The sequence below is a fragment of the Panthera pardus genome, unplaced genomic scaffold (genome assembly GCF_024362965.1).
Source record: "Panthera pardus isolate Hobbes unplaced genomic scaffold, ASM2436296v1 HiC_scaffold_20, whole genome shotgun sequence".
In the NCBI taxonomy this organism is placed as follows: Eukaryota; Metazoa; Chordata; class Mammalia; order Carnivora; family Felidae; genus Panthera; species Panthera pardus.
In genome coordinates, this window is record NW_026526766.1 from 41,954,254 (window position 1) to 41,971,419 (window position 17,166).

The 17,166-nt window shown below is 34.6% G+C and overlaps 1 protein-coding gene across 3 annotated transcripts in view; it reads left to right on the plus strand.

The window, feature by feature from the left end:
* Positions 1-17,166, plus strand: part of CNTLN (centlein) — a 315,491-nt gene that overhangs the window by 109,983 nt on the left and 188,342 nt on the right. For all 3 annotated transcript variants that reach the window (XR_008424205.1, XM_053907969.1, XM_053907970.1), the window contains exons 6-7: positions 5,548-5,685; positions 16,216-16,374. Coding sequence is in view for 2 of the 3 variants with exons in the window: in XM_053907969.1 (XP_053763944.1) it covers positions 5,548-5,685; positions 16,216-16,374 (297 nt within the window). In the remaining variant the exon portion in view is untranslated. The remainder of the gene's footprint in view (positions 1-5,547; positions 5,686-16,215; positions 16,375-17,166) is intronic.

Consider the following 17,166-nt stretch of genomic DNA (forward strand, 5'->3'; position numbering starts at 1 on the left):
GTAAAATTAGATTCTTAATTTGAGGTATGTTTTCTTTTTTAATGTTGGCATTTATAGCTATAAATTTCCCCCAGTACTACCTTTGCTGCATCTTGTAATTATTAGTATTTATGCGTTGTTTTCATTCATCTCTGAATATTTTCTAATTCTCTTGTGATCTCTTCTTTCACCTATTTGTTGTTTATGATTAGTTTGTCCAATTTCCACATATTAAATTTTTCTTTTGGTTTTTCTTCTTTTAGTGACTTTTAACTCCAATCCGCTATGGTTGGACAAGGTACTTTGTATAATTGTAATGTTTTTAAATTGATTAAGCATTGTTTTATGTCCTAACATTTGGCCTGATACGGCAGATATTCCATGTGTACTTGAGAAAAATATATAATCTGCTATTTTGGAGTAAAGTATTCCATATACATCTATTAGGACTACTTAGTTTATAGTGTTTTTCAGCCCTCTTCATCCTTGTTGACCTTCTGTCTAAATGTTGTATTCATTATTTAAAGTGGAGTATTGAATTCTTCAGCTATTATTGTAAAACTGTATTTCTCCCTTCAATTCTATAATTGTTTATATATTTAAGGGCTTGGTTGTTTGGTACGTGTACATTTATAGTTATTATATCTTCTTGATGAATTGACTCTTTAGTCAATATATAAGCTCTCTTTTCCCTTTTGTGACAGTTTTTGACATAAAGTATATTTTTTTTGGTATTATTTTATCTGTTCCAGCTCTTTTCGGTTATTATTTTCAGAGAATATCTTTTCCATTCTTTCATTTTCAGTCTATTTGTGTCTTTGTATCTGAAATCAGTGTCTCTCTTTTTTTTCAATTCCAGTATAATTAACATCCAGTATTGTATTAGTTTGACCTGTACAATATAGTGATTCAGAAATTCTGTACATTACTCAGTGCTTATCATGATAAGTATACTCTTAATCCCTTCACCTGTTTCACCCATCCCCATCTATGGTCACCATCAATTTGTTCTCCAAAAGTGTCTGTTTTTTTGTCTTTTTTTTCCCCTTGTTCATCTTTTTGTCCCTTAAATTTTACATTTGAATGAAATTGTATGACATTTATCTTTCTCTGACTGACTTATTTAAAGTGAGTCTTTTTTGGGGCACCTGGGTGGCTTAGTCGGTTAAGCATCTGACTTCAGCTCTCGTCATGATCTCGCAGTTCTTGAGTGTGAGCTCTGTTTTCGGCTGTCCTGACAGCTCAGACCCTGGAATCTGCATTGGATTCTGTGTCTCCCCCACTCTCTCTGTCCCTTCCCTGCTTGTGCTCTCTCTCTCTCGCTCACTCGCTAAAAAATACGTTTAAATACGTTTAATACGTAAACGTTTAAAAAAAGGATCTCTAAAATGTGACAGGCCACTCTCTCTTACTTTCAAGATTCTTTTCTGGGGAGCTGAATTCCAAAAGATCGATAATAATTTATCTCAGTGTGGGTCTCTTTTCTCTTGATCATTCTTGGAGTTTGTTGTGGCTGGCCTTTGGATTTGTGGTGCATGTATTTCATCAAAATTGGGAAGTTTATGGCCATTTTTTCTTCACATGTTATTTCTGCTTCCTCTTGTCTCTTCGCTTTCTGAGACTCCCATAATGTGTATGTCTTTCTTGTTAATGGTGTCCACAGTTTTCATAGGTTCTGTTCACTGTTCTTCATGTTCTTTCTGCTGCTCAGATTCAATAATTTTCCTTGTTTCATCATCTAATTTGCTGATTCTTTCTTCAACCTGCTCTGTGTCTGTTGTTGGGCACTCTGGAGAATGATTCATTTTTGTTATTTTACTGTTTCACTCCAGCATTTATGTTTACTTCCTTTTAATAATTTTTTTTCTTTACTGATATTCTTTTGGTTTATACATTGTTTTCCTGGTTTACTGTAGATTTTTTTTCATGTTTTTTTCCTTAGTATATTTAAGACATTTTAAAGTTTTTGCCTTGTAAATCTGATATCTGGGGTTCCTCAGGAATGGTTTGTGTTAATTCATATGTTCCTTTGTTTAGGCCATACTTACCTCATTTTTCTTGTATGCCTTGTTATGTTTTGTTGTTGTTGAAAGTGGAGCATTTGAGTATGATAATGTGGTAACTCTGGAAGCCAGATTCTATCCCTTATTGAAGTGTTTTGCTTTTTTAACTGTCAAAGGTTATTTAGGTAATCTTCAAATCTGTATTTTTAAGAGTCTGTTCCTTGTTGTGTAAGCTCACTGAGGTTTCTATCCTTAAGCTTTTGTTCACCTCATGTGGTGTCACAGGTTTCCTTGATGCCAGGAGCCAAAACAAACAGAACACAAGGAAAAGGAAAAACCCAAACAAACACAGTACACACATCCACAGCCACAAAACAAATCCCTCTCCCAGTCTTTGTATTGACTCCATACTGAGAAAGTCTTTCAATACTTATCCATTGCACTGAGCTCAGAGGTCAGCCCAGGGTGAAACTTTGGGTCTTAATCAAAGACTTTTCTGTCTTTTCTAGTCTTTTCTGAGCATGCATCTTTCTCTGAGCCTATGTGTGGTTTTCTAAACTTTCCAAGATGAATGGGTATTTTTGAATGTCTTAATGTCTCAAAGAATCTCCCACAGCTTTTGCTTCCATGCCTTGGGCATTCTGTTGTGTATCTGAACCAATAATCTTTTACTGTACACATCTGTGTTTTGTTAGTTTACCTTGTGGTATATTTGAGCCATATCCTATTTTTCAGTCTGTGTTACCAGGTAGGTTAAACAAGACATAATCACTTTGCATCATTCCTTCAGGTAGCCCTCAGATAAATTAGATACACATAGTAATTTGCTAGTGAAGTCTGTTCTGCTTCCTTCTGAACCAAGGACCAGTATCTCCTACTCGGAACTACTGTCATTCTAAGAATATAACTGCTTTAAGATTCCCAGGCTTTAAAGTGGTCAACTTATTGGAGACAGTGTGGAGAAGGGCAAATGAAAACTCCATAAATCTTTTGTGCTATTTTTAAGTTGCTTTTATTTTTGGCTCAGCGTTTTTTTGGTTGCTGTAAATATTTGAATGTTATTTTTCTAACATTAGTTCTGAGAGTTTCTGCTTGTTTTTTCATATTTCTGCCAGGGCAAGAGTGCTTGGAGCTGCCTACTCTGCCATTTTCTTGATGTCACTTGTCACCTTCATTTTTTTTTAATTAAAAAAATTTTTTTATGATTATTTATTTTTGAAAGAGAGAGACAGAGCATGAGTGGGGGAGGGTCAGAGAGAGGGAGACACAAAATCTGAAGCAGATTCCAGGGTCCAAACTGTCAGCACAGAGCCCAGTGCAGGGTTCAAACTTGCAAACCACGAAATCATGACCTGAGCTGAAGTTGGACACTTAACTGACTGAGCCACCCAGACGCCTGTTGTCACCTTCATTTTGAAATGATAGTTTTACTATATATATGATTCTGTGTTAGCAGTTTTTTTTTTTTCGTTTGAGCACTTTGAATATGTTATCTCACTGTCTCTGACATCTATTGTTTCTGAAGAAGAGTCAGTTGTTAATCTTACTGAGGTCTCTTGAAAATGAGGAGTGGTTTTTCTCTTATGGTTTCTAAGATTTTTTCTTGGTTTTGGCTGTCAGTATTTTTACTATGATATGTCTGTGGATTTCTGCATGTACAGTCCATGGAGGTTTTGTGCTTCTTGGATGTTACATTAATTTTTTTCATGATTGTTTGGTAGTTTTCAGTCATTATTTCTTTGAATATTTTTTCTGTTTCTTTATTCTCTTACCTCTCCTTCTGGTAGTTTCATTATGCTCTGTTGGTGCATTTAATAGTGTTCCACATTTTTCTGTGGCTATTGACTATTGTTATTCTTTTTTCTTGATTTATCTTCAAGTTTTTCTTATTTCTGCCATCTCCTATTGAATATTCAGCTCCTCTTGTGAACTTTTTGATGCTCTTCATTTTGGTTGTTTTGCTTTTTAGCATCAGAAATTCCACTTGGATGTTTAAAAATAACCTATATCACTTTATGGTGTTTTTTATTAGGTGAGACTTTGTCATGTTTTTGAAGCATGGTTTTCTTTAGTAATTTTTTATTGACTGCTTCTTCTCCTCTATGTATGGATGACACTTTCCTCTTTTTACATGTTGTAATTTTTGTTGGAAAATGGACATTTAAAATTGTATAGTAGAGTAGTTTTGGATACTGATTCCTCACTACCCCATCCTCATTGTAAAATGTAAAATATTTTTAATATCTATTTTTGATTTTTAAAATTGTTTCATTTTTTAAATACTTAAATTTTTAAATCTAATTTTAAATTTATATATCTGGCATAAGGGTGGTTCTAACTCTTGGTTGTTATAAACAGTGCTGGTATAAACATGGGTATGCCAATACGTCTTCAAGATCCTGCTTTCTATTCTTTTGAATTTATATACCAAGAAATATTGCTGGATTATATACTAGATACCTTTTTAATGTTTTGAGCAGTTACCACCCTCCCAGCCGACCATACAGGTTACATCATTTATAGTCCCACCAGTAGCGCACAAAGATTTCTGCTTTCTCATATCCATGCCAGTGATCTTTCTTTTTTCTTTCTCCCTCCCTCCCTCTCTCTCTTTCTCTCTCTCTCATTGCTGTTTTTTGTCATAAATGGAAATTTAAGAAGTACTCAGAGTGCTTTCTTGGCCGAAAGCCATTATTTTTACCTTTAAAAGATTGCTTCAGCTACCGTGGGGTAATATGTGAAGTATGAGAGCATGGCTAGAGTAGAGGAGTGCAGGGTAGAGTAGAGTGCCTAAAGCCTGGTGCTCACTTCTGCAAATAATCAATGTATAGTGTTTATGTGGGTATACTTTATGTTTAGATATGTTTATTTACTACTTTATGAAAATAATCAAAATTAGTTTTGTAATATATTTCGGAAAAAATATAGTTAAAAGTAACATCAATTTTGAAATGTTTCACAATGTAAACAATAGAGAATTATCTGGAGGAAAAGGCCGACTTTGTAAAACTTGGGTAAAATTTCACCATAATCAGGAAAACTGAACATGATCTGAATCTCAAATATTATACAATTATGTTGATATTTTTTACAGTTCTGTCCCTTTTTTTCCCAATGTGTGTACATTTAAAATAGAGGAAATAATGAAATATCTGCCATTTGTCCTGGCTACTCTTTAAGTAAATGAACTAATTTTTTTATTCATATATACTTTCACTATACAATAATTTCCTTACACAATAATAGCTTTTTCACTATACAATAATTTCCTTACTATAATTTCAATAAGTACATTTCTACTTTGATTTTCAAATTTAATTGCTTCACATTCTTAGTTTTTGTACCAAGGCACTATGATACTTTTTCATTTTCTGGAAAAAGTAAATTGCAACTGGTATGAAAGTATTGTTTGTACTAAATATTTTTTTAGTTAAGTGAAAACAAAAAAAATTAAAAACATTTCCAATTTTTTAGTGTAATTTTTTAGATTAGTTGAATATAATATACTTCATTTCTTATTTGATACTTATTATGTTTGATTATGATATAAGTGCTCTGATTTTAGGCCTTTGAAGATGATTTAATTGAAGCAAGAAAAGAAATTGAAGTATCACAGAGTAAATATAATGCTGTGTCATTACAGTTGAATAATAAACAGACTGAACTTATCCAGAAGGATATGGATATTACCCTTGTCAGGCAAGTATATTCAATTTCAAATGTAATATTATAGCACTGTCATTAGTTATTCAGAATGGCAACATATATGTTTATTATTAACACTCTAAAATGACAACAATAGGTCTTCTATGAAGACATATATTTGTATATTGAAACGATCTGGATTTTATTTATTTTTTTTTTTAATTTTTTTTTTAACATTTATTTATTTTTGAGACAGAGACAGAGCATGAACAGGGGAGGGGCAGAGAGAGAGGGAGACACAGAATTGGAAGCAGGCTCCAGGCTCTGAGCCATCAGCCCAGAGCCTGACGCGGGGCTTGAACTCACGGACCGCGAGATCGTGACCTGAGCCAAAGTCGGACGCTCAACCAACTGAGCCACCCAGGCGCCCTGAAATGATCTGGATTTTAAATACCGAACTTGGAATCGTTAACTGAGAGAATCAAGGGTTGCACAGGATTGGGAAGAGCATTCTTAAAGAGTGGTTTTGTTTCCATTTTTAATAAGCATAATGCATTCATTCATTGTTTCCTTCTAAAATTCCCAGCTGGGTATTATATGATATTCATTATTGTTATTTATAATGGGCAATATATGAGAAATCCAATTTTGACTTTTTATTTTATTATGTTCTACATAGATTTAGTTTATGAGATATTCTTTCTATATCAAAATAGTTAATTTTGTAGTGCTATTCAGAAAGTAGGATTCCTTGAAAAATATGTTTTCAAGTGTTTTGAAAGATTTTAAACTACCTATTATTTCATTTACCTTTATCAGAAAACGATATTAGAATAAGTCATAAATATGTAGGTATATATGCATGCATATCACATATATATGTTATCTATGTATACACATGCCTACATTATATACATGTGTGTATGTATGTACATTTTTACTTAAACTAATTAAAGTAATCGTACAAAGTTGGGGCACATGTGTGGCTCAGTCCGTTAAGCGGCTGACTTCGGCTCAGGTCATGATATCATGGTTCGTGGGTTTGAGCCCTGCATTGGGCTCTGTGCTGACATCTCGGAGCCTGGAGCCTGCTTCTGATGCTGTGTCTCCCTCTCTCTCTGCCCCTCTCCCACTCACGCTCTCTCTCTCTGTCTCTCAAAAATGAATTAACGTTAAAAAATTTTTTTAAAAGTAATTTTACAAAGTTTTTCATATACCTTTATAAACAATTTCATCCTCTGGTGGTACTACTGTGTATATATGTGCATACATATATATGTGTATATATATATATATATATACACACACACACACATAAACTATTTACATATGTAATATTATATATAAACACTATGTATTTCTGTTATGTATAATAATATTGTGTCGTTAAAACCTGATATGTAAATATGTATTTATGTATTATATATTTATATTCAATACATATTTGTATATTTTTACATATATTTTGTATATTACAAGATATCTCTAATATATCTATCAGGGCAGAAGTTTTAGTTAGGTAGCACTTTATATATATATACACATATATATATACACGTACATATATATACAATATGTATATATATGTACATATACATATACATATGTATATATATATATGTGTGTGTATATATATATATATGTATATATATATATAAATTTATTACCTAAGCAAAAATTCATTGTGTTACAATTTAAAAATCTTATTAATAGGGTTGAGGAAAAGTATAACATTTATAGGTGATAGACTGATTGGCTTATCTATTCATGGTATAATTATTTTTGAAGCCTGTAATTTGATGAAATCAGAAAAGTAATTTTATAGTTATAGAATCTTAGATTTTTAATTTTTTTTTTTTTTTTTGCATTTTATTTATTTTTGAGAAACAGAGTGAGACAAAGCGCAAGCAGGGGAGGGGCAGAGAGAGAAGGAGACAGAATCTGAAGCAGGCTCCAGGCTCTGAGCAAGCAGTCAGCACAGAGCCTGATGCCGGGCTTGAACCCACAAACCGTGAAATCACGACCTGAGCTGAAGTCGGACGCTCAACCGACTGAGCCACCCAGGCACCCCTAGAATCTTAGATTTGTAAGAAATCTTAAAATTGTCATTTATTCCTGTCTTCTTCTCAATAAGATAATATAGCTTTTGGTCTTTGCTTGACACTTTTAGTTGATAAGTTTCTCATTACTTTTCAAGACTGTTCTTTTCAGTTTATATTGTTAAAATTGAACATTGTTCAGTTGAGTTAAAGTTTGATTTTTTTTACAATATCCACCCATTTATCTTGAATCCTTATTTAGAAAACCTCAGAGACAATCTAATCTCTATTCTATTGCATAGATCTTGAAATAATAGAAGATATCTTTATCAATAACTTTATCTTTTCATTGTTTAACTATTATTTCTCATAATTTTTCATGTTATATACTTTGTAGATGTTACACTGTTTGGGGTTGCGTTACTGAATGTGTTCCATATCATCAGTATCTGTATCATCAATATTTTTCTTAAAATGTAGCACTGATAACTGCACAAAATATTCCAATGATGACCTTTCCCTTTTAGAGTATGATTCGGATGGAACATGGGACATAATCTAGGATGCAGTATAGTGTTAAGTGCATGGCATTTGAATAATTACATTTTCTACTAAATTTTGCCCCTTTGTATACTTGAATTTAGTGTATTACAAGAGCTATAAGCTACAGTAAATAAGGCAGTAATATCCACAGATGGGCATTTTATTACACTATGGTAAAAGAAAGGACCATGTGTAATTTTAAGAGCTTGACTGTAAGGGCTTATAGAGGTGGAGTTGGAAGTTTGGAGCAGAGGACTATGACTCAAACCCTCATTATAGGGTTGTAGTTGAGATGTCTGTAGTATTTTTCCTGAGTTGTCTGAATAAGTTGGGTGTGTTATGTGTCTCCTTTCCTTTATGATTTTTATTGCTTAGAGGGGGATGGTGGTGATTATGATATACCAGTATCACTTTACTGAATCTGTATATTGCACAAAAGATGCACAAAGCCCTAATTGTGGGGAAAACGTTCTAGGCACTTTCTTATTTGGATATACTTTTCTTTATTGATGTATGACAGAGTTGTCCAAGCTATATTTCTTTTTTTTTTTTTTTAACGTTTATTTATTTTTGAGACAGAGAGAGACAGAGCATGAACGGGGGAGGGGCAGAGAGAGAGGGAGACACAGAATCGGAAGCAGGCTCCAGGCTCTGAGCCATTAGCCCAGAGCCCGATGCGGGGCTTGAACTCATGGACCGCGAGATCGTGACCCGAGCTGAAGTCAGACGCTTAACCGACTGAGCCACCCAGGTGCCCCCAAGCTATATTTCTTTATGGGTTTATGTCTTTGGAATTCATAATTATTTGTATATGTATTGAATATTCATGTCACTCACTATGATATGAAACATTGTTGTGAACTCAACCTCAAATGATTTTTATCCTGAATTAGAGTATAAATAAATATCAGTACTTATATAATAAGGTACATGCTTATAATGCATACAGAGCATCCAAATTTATAACTAGAACTTGCATAAAGTGCTAGCCAGTTAGGTTTCCTAACCAAAAGTTTTGTCTGAATAGCTAATGATTCTATAATTACATGGAGGGTGGACTAAATGGCTATATGGATAGTGGGCTAAATTACAGGGACATAGGCTTAAATGAGTTGGGAATTTTTCTTAGACATTACTTGTGAATCTCCTACAAAAAATAAAAAAATAAAAGTCAAGATAGTTAGGGGCACCTGGGTAGCTCAGTTGGTTAAGCACCCAACTTCAGCTCAGATCATGATCTCACGGTTCATGGGTTCAGATGCCCCATTGGGCTCTGTGCTGACAGCTCAGAGCCTGGAGCCTGCTTCAGATTCTGTCTGGGTCTCCCTCTCCCTCTGACCCTCCTGCTCTGTCCTCCCCTGCTCATGCTCATGCTCATGCTTATGCTCTGTCTCTGTCTCCTTCTCTCTCTCTCAAAAAGAAATAAATATTAAAAAAAAAAAAAAGAAATGTCAAAGTCAGAATCCTGAAATTGGATTGGTTGATACACCTGGATTGCTAGTGTTCCCAGACCCTTAGCAGAAGCAAGTGTAAATTATCTCTGTAAGATAATACAACAATTCTGTCCTCAAATTATATCCACAGTTTTTCAAATTAATATCCCACATATAGTCAGACATATTAAGTATTAAGAATAAAAACTAAAGACCTAAGAACTGGACTTGATGGGAAAAGACCCAATTATTTGCCTATAATATAATTAATTTGCATAGAAAACTCAAAATAACTTACAGAAACACTTTTCAAATTCATTAGTGGGTTTATTTAGTACACTTAGTAGATGCAATGTTAGTGAATAAAATTCAACTGCACTTTTATTTCAGCAAAAATTTAGGAAGTGGACTTAATATATAGAAATAATATCATTTATAATATGACTAAATATATGAAGCGTATGTGTAATGAAAGCTGTGTGTTACCTCTGTGCAGAAAAGTGGAAAACATTACTGACACAAATAAAGGGTCTAATAGGGATATACAAAGTTCATGGTTTAGAAGGTTCAATATGATAAAGATGTCAATTCTCTCCAAATAGGTACTGAGATTTAGAATAATGCAGATTATCAACAACAGAAAACCATTACTACCTCCAGACCAGAAGGAGCAAGGAGAGAAGCTCAAACCAGATCTTGTGAAAAGTCTGTCCTGGAGAGAGTTTGCCTAACAGATGTGTCTTTAGACAGGGGAACAGAGACACTGCCGACTGTGGTTCAGCATAGTGGGAGCCAGGGAAAGAAATACCTTGACACAATTTTGTCTCCTTTACCCTCTCTTATCACCAGCCAGCACTTCTAACTGATCAAATTCAGTCAGAGGCCGAGGACAAGGAGCCAGTGTAATGCAGTCTGTAGAGGTTGGCCTCTTAGGCTAGAATATTAGAGAGTAGGAAGACATGATGAACATTGGAGAATATATGGTACATTCTCCATTACTGCTCTTTTCCTGGACATTTATTGCTTATTAAGTTTTTGGTATAAACTTTAGAATAAACTTGCATATTTCTTGTTTGGTATTTCATTAGAGCATCAAATTTACAAGTAAGCCTGAGAATTGACATCTTTATGATGCCAGTCTTCCTGTCCCAGAGGGTGGTATGCCATTCCATTTGTTTCAGTACCTTTGTATCCTTAGAAATTTGTTTTAAGTTTCTAATGAGTTTTGACATTTCTTGTTAAATTTATTCCTAGGTATTTCATGTTTTTGTTACTATTTTAAATGGGATATTTCCTTCCCCTGTAGTTTACAACTGATTTTCCTTTCATTGCTTATAGTTTTTTGCTGTACATGTTTTGATGTGCTATGATTTGGTGGGTAAAGTGTTCACAGTTCTTTTGTTTTTACTGTGAATTTCACTTTTACTTTTTTGCATCTAAATATTTTGCCTTGGATTCTAATTCTTCTGAAATTAATATTGCTGTTCTTTATTTTTGTTTACATTTTTATGATAAACAAAACAAGTATATAATCATTTAGGATAATGATACATGTGAATTATTAAAAATAATTCATGCATAAATTATATTAAAAATAATAATAAAAAGAAAAAATAGCGCATGAAGTATAGAAAAGTACAAAGAAGATAGAGGAAAAATACTACACTTAAAATACAACTCCAGACAAGTAAAAGCCATTAAAATTTTGTGAGAATCATTCTAGATTTTTCTCAATTTATATTTATAGATTGAATATTAGGTGGATAGAAATTTTTAGATAAAAGGGACTATACTGAACATGTTCTTTTAATAAGTAATAACTTCAGCTTTTTATGATATGATGGAACAATGAGACACTGATATGAAATTGAGGGAATTATTAAACCTTTCTCTATAAAAAGCACTGACTCTTTCTAAAGCTAAGAAGGAAATGGCATGAAAAACTTTGGAGGTCAATCTCATTATGTATTTTTTTAATCCACATTTCATCTTTAGTTCATTTTGAGACCTGCTGTGTAAACTTTGGAAAATAGAACATACATTCAACCATTTTAACTCCTGATTTTGCAACTTGAGATATATGACACTTGTAACCAAAGTGACCAAAGATGTTTAGGATTACTTCTGTATTTTGCTTCAGTGCTCATCACCTAACTTTTTACTTTTGATGTGTTCATTCCTTCACTCTGTTTTGATTCACCTCAGGGGCTCATATTTATTTATTTATTTATTTATTTTTCTTTTTAAATATAATTTATTGTCAAATTGGTTTCCATACAACACCCAGTGCTCATCCCAACATCAGGGGCTTATTTTTAAAAAAAATTTTTAACATTTTTATTTATTTTTGAGAGACAGAGACAGAGCATGAGTGGGGGAGGGGCAGAGAGAGAGGGAGACACAGAATCTGAAGCAGGCTCCAGGTTCCAAGCTGTCAGCACAGAGCCCCATGCAGGGCTCGAACCCACAAACTGTGAGATCATGACCTGAGCTGAAGTCGGACGCTCAACCGACTGAGCCACCCAGTCGCCAGGGGCTCTTTTTTAATAGGGCCTTCCCTGTTGCTAGAGTATGCTTTCTCCCCCAGTGTCCTTGTATTTAGCCATGTGACTTATTTTGGCCTGTGAGACAAGAGTGAAAGTAATATATGCCATGTCCTAATGTTTTAAAAGAAGCATTGCTTGATTTGCCTTTGCTTTTCGTCCTCTGCCACCAGAATAGTATATTCCTAATATAGTCTGCTGCTGCAGTTTGAGTCTTAAGATAGAGGAAAGCCACATGTAATGTGAGCAAGCAGTAAATCTTTGTTTTTATAAACCATCCAGATTTTTTTTAACTGCAGAATAACCTAGAGAAGCTGCCGGAAACCCTCTGTCAGTCTTTGGTATCAAACTTGATCTCCACAGGGATATTCCTAATTTATCCCATGGCCCACTCAATCCCTTAGATAGCATCACTGTAACTAAAAAATCACCGGATTTATCTTTCAGGAATCCAGTATTTTTAACAGCACTTGACATTCTTCTTGAGGAAATGTTGTCGGTTCTCAGAGCTGTCTCAAGTCTCTCATACTTTCCTTGACTCCTTTTTATCTGTGTCTACAGGAAATTCTCAAGTTTGAGCCTACCAATTAACTTTATTTTCCATAGCTTTTATTTTCCTTATAACTGTAATTATGCATTTTGATGTTATTAGGGTATCTTTCCTTTTTAACAATATCTCTTTATGTTATCCTTTTCATTTCATCCATTCAACAACTGTCTTATCCCATATATCCTAGCAAACAGAGCTTGAGGGAAGGATTAAGTCCTGATTGCTTACTTAGGAGATTCAATTCCAGGGGTAAGTGAGTGAGAGAAAGAGAGAGAAGAATGAGGCAGGCAAGGATAAAGAGTAATTCAAGGAAATGCACTATTGTGCTGGCTACTGCTTTGTGATGAACCATGAAGAGATAGCAGGTGCACTGAATTTGCTACCCAGGGTGATTCTGAACAGGCTGTAGGAGAGAAACGATGCTCTAGAGCAATCCATCAGATGGAAAAAGAAAACAAGTTACCTGTCTGTTTTCTTCTTGTGTTTTGTCTTACATTGATAAAAGTTTGCTGCATATACCATGCCTGTGTTGTAGCATTTTATCCTAATCTGGAAATGGTACAAGGAGACACACACGCTAGGCGTGCAGCTGGTTGACTTCAAGCAGTGGAGCCAGATGAGCTGTATAAATTTCATAGGCTTAAGTGGCAGTTAATAGGCTGAGACAGAGCAAGGGAATGAGAGTCTAAGAGGTAGGTATAGACTGAATCTGGAAATATGCATAAGATGTATATAATACACCAACAACTACAATAAGGGACAGGAATTACCTTAGGTGCTCTGTTTGTAGTAGTGAACAAAAAAGTTCCTACCTTCACAGAGGCTTTATTAAGATCATCCTTACATCTTGTCTTTCTATTGATAATTCAGAGAAGTGTGATGATTTCTTTTTTATACATTTTCTAGACCTTCCTTCTAATTCCTTTAGTAATTTCTACTCAGAGGTATACTTTTCCTCCGAGTATGTACAATAAACTTTCTTTTTTCTTAATTCTTAGTACTCCCCTTTTTTAGTAAGTCCAGTTTGTTTTTCTTTACTTGTTTTCAAACGAGGAAAGATCTAGATAAATTAAGTGTTTGCTAGTGGTCCAGATGTGTGCCTTTTGTAAGCTTTATTGCATACTTTGATACTAATCAAATTCCACATTTCGTATTTGCAGCAATGGTGTACATCCCATTGCATCTACTTTTCAAGTAGAAAGAAGAGAAAGAAACTTATCTCGATAGTGTAAGATTATGCTTCCATTCCACTTACTGGGAGTATGCCTAGGACATGCATGGGATGAGAGACAGGGGTATGCTATTCCCTTAGTTGATTTTTAATTTTTATTTTAACGTTTATTTATTTTGGAGACAGAGAGAGACAGAGCATGAACGGGGAAGGGGCAGAGAGAGAGGGAGACACAGAATTGGAGGCAGGCTCCAGGCTCCAAGCCATCAGCCCAGAGCCCGACGCGGGGCTCGAACTCGCGGACCGCGAGATCGTGACCTGAGCCGAAGTCGGCCGCCCAACCGACTGAGCCACCCAGGTGCCCCCCCTTAGTTGATTTTTAATCCTCAGGTGCCTCATAGTGTGAGCATTTCCCTATTCTTGAGTATGTTTTTTTCTGACTAAAGATACATATATTTTGTTCCACATGACCCTTAAATGCAAGCCAGCTACTGATCTTCTCTTTAAGAAATAACAAATATTTCTAGCATTGGAAGAGAAGTAAATTTGCTGTGTTTCACATTACACTGAAAGATGGTATGTTTTCTCCTCATTATGTCCCCGTTCTAAATGCAACATTTACTTGGGTTTCCAAACATATATCTTGACTATATACTGAGATAGAATTTTATTATACATCTATTGCCTATCTTATTTGATAATTTTTACCAGTATTATTCTGGAAACGGCAGTACTCAGCAAGCATTCTTACTATGGGTCTCTCTTCCCCTCCTCATGTGAGCATTGTATATCCTGCAGGCATTGTGCCATTATTGATTCTCTTCTCTCTCCTCTCTCGTTTTTGGACTGTTATTTACTGCAGGTTTTAGTTTTTTTAAGTAAATAGTTTTTTAAAATAAGTTACAAAAAGATGATGCTATAGTCTGAATGTATCCACCCAAAATAATATGTTGGAATCCTAACGCCTAATGTGATGGCATTAGGAGGAGGGGTTTTGGGGGATGTTTAGGTCATGAGGATAGAGCCCTCATGAATGGGAATAGTGTTCTTCTAAAAGAGACCTCCCTGAGCTGCCGAATGTCTGTCTACCTTGTGAGGATACAAGAAGTCTCTGACTCAGAAGAGAGCCCTGACTGGGCACTCTGATCCCTGACTTCCAGACTCCACAACTATGAGAAATAAGTTTCTGTTGTCTGTAAACTACCCAATGTATGATATTTTGTGATAGCGGCCTGAAAGGACTGAGACAGACAGTGTATGTTCATGTATCTGTATGGATGGAGGGATTGTTGTGCTATTTGGAAAATGATATTCCAAACTTCTAAAAATAGAGCTCATTTCTCCCATATTAATATTTATCATCTTCAACAACTGTTTGCATATCTCCTTTGTTCCTTCTTTTAAGACTTACCTTATAGAAATTAATTTTTAGTTTGAGGTTATAGTTTTTAAAAAGTTCCATTAAAAAATACAGTCTCCAGAATACATATTATAATGTGTTGTTCTGTGAAATGTATTTCTATAAATATTTTTCTCTTCAAATTGAATATACAAAATATGTTCCAATTTTATGTGATCTGTTTCATATGGGATTCCCTTCCTATACCAGGAAGTAGGGTTTTCCTGGACCCTTAGTGCCTTCATTACTACCACTACCAGTTCATTTGTGCTCCTCCTTACCAGTTGCACCCGGGATTGGTTGGAATCACTGTTTTCACCTTGTGTTGCTCTCCTTCCTTCTACCTTTTTTTTTTTTTTTGCCTTATCTTTTCCTTCAGTCTGGATTAGAAGAGTCACAGGAATCCCCACCCAGATCTCTGAGGTTGCAAACTAGTGGTGCTTTAAGAAACTTTGGTTTGAAATTTAATTTGCCTTTTGGGATTCCTTTTAACGCATCTGAAGTTCTGTATAATATGCAATGAAAGGCTGACTTACCCTGTATTCAAAACTGATAACTATTGTTGGCATCAGTACTTATCAATTCTTGGAACTGAAGTGTAACTTAATTTCAATAAGAAGGTGGTGCTATGTCTGTATATCCAAGGTTTTTATTATTATCAAGCTATAAAAGAAAATTGGTAAGTATTTGGCTTTGAAAGTCATAGTAGTTCTATCAATACTTTCTAGGTGTATGTGATAAATATTAAATACTTTATATGTTATTTCTTTCATTAATATGTTTGCCTGCAGTAAAAAATAATAGATAAAAAAACTGGAAGACGATCTATAACTTAGATGGACACAGTTATTTAACTGAGATGGTCTTTATTCATGCTTGTCCCTGTTTATGGCTCGCTTTGCACAGGAAGGAGTTGCAGGAGCTGCAGAACCTATACAAACAGAACAGTGCACACACAGCACAGCAAGCGGAGCTGATCCAGCAGCTCCAGGTTCTGAACATGGACACACAGAAAGTACTGAGGAATCAGGAAGACGTCCACACAGCCGAAAGCATATCATATCAAAAAGTATGCTTCTATTCTGTCATAAAAATGTAAATGTATATGGATGCACTTATACAAATATATAGAATTCAATTTTTTTTTTCAGATTTCAACATTTCTTTATTACTACTCCCTTTTACATATGTTTCTTCAAAATTAAAAATGAAATACAGCTCAATTTGGTAATATTTAAAATTTTGTGACTTTTCTATATGGCTGTTAAAGCTGAAACATTTAAGATATAGATGCAAATTTACTCTGTAGGATATTGTTTTTATAAATTGGAATTTCAATATCTACTATGAAACATACTGTGACTGTAGCCCCCAAACCAGAAAGGATTTGGGGAATGGAATTTCTCAGCCTTCTATTATGAGAAATCACTCCTCTGTTATGATTATAGTTTATGACCTAAAGCAGTCTTTCATTATACAATTGTGCATTGTTTCATTGGGAAATCTGCACAGACACAGATGGGTATGCTGAGGAAGGCTTCAGGGTCAGTATTTTCCAAGGATGTTTCTCTTTTTTGTCTGCTTCTTTTAAGTAGTCATTTTACTTTACAGTTGTTTTAGGAACCACTTAAGAAGGCTTACCCAGCTATTTAGGCATGCTGACTGACTCAGCAACAATAATTATGGCTAGTAATTAAAAAAGCCACCTTTATTGAATTCTTTATGTTTTGTGCAGTGTACCAAGTTATTTATAGAAATAATTTGGTTTCTGTATAGGTCAATCTCATAAGATTGATTTTATTCCTTTTTAATAGTTGAGGCAGCCAAGGCTTAGAGTGGTTAAATAGTGCAATCTGTGTTG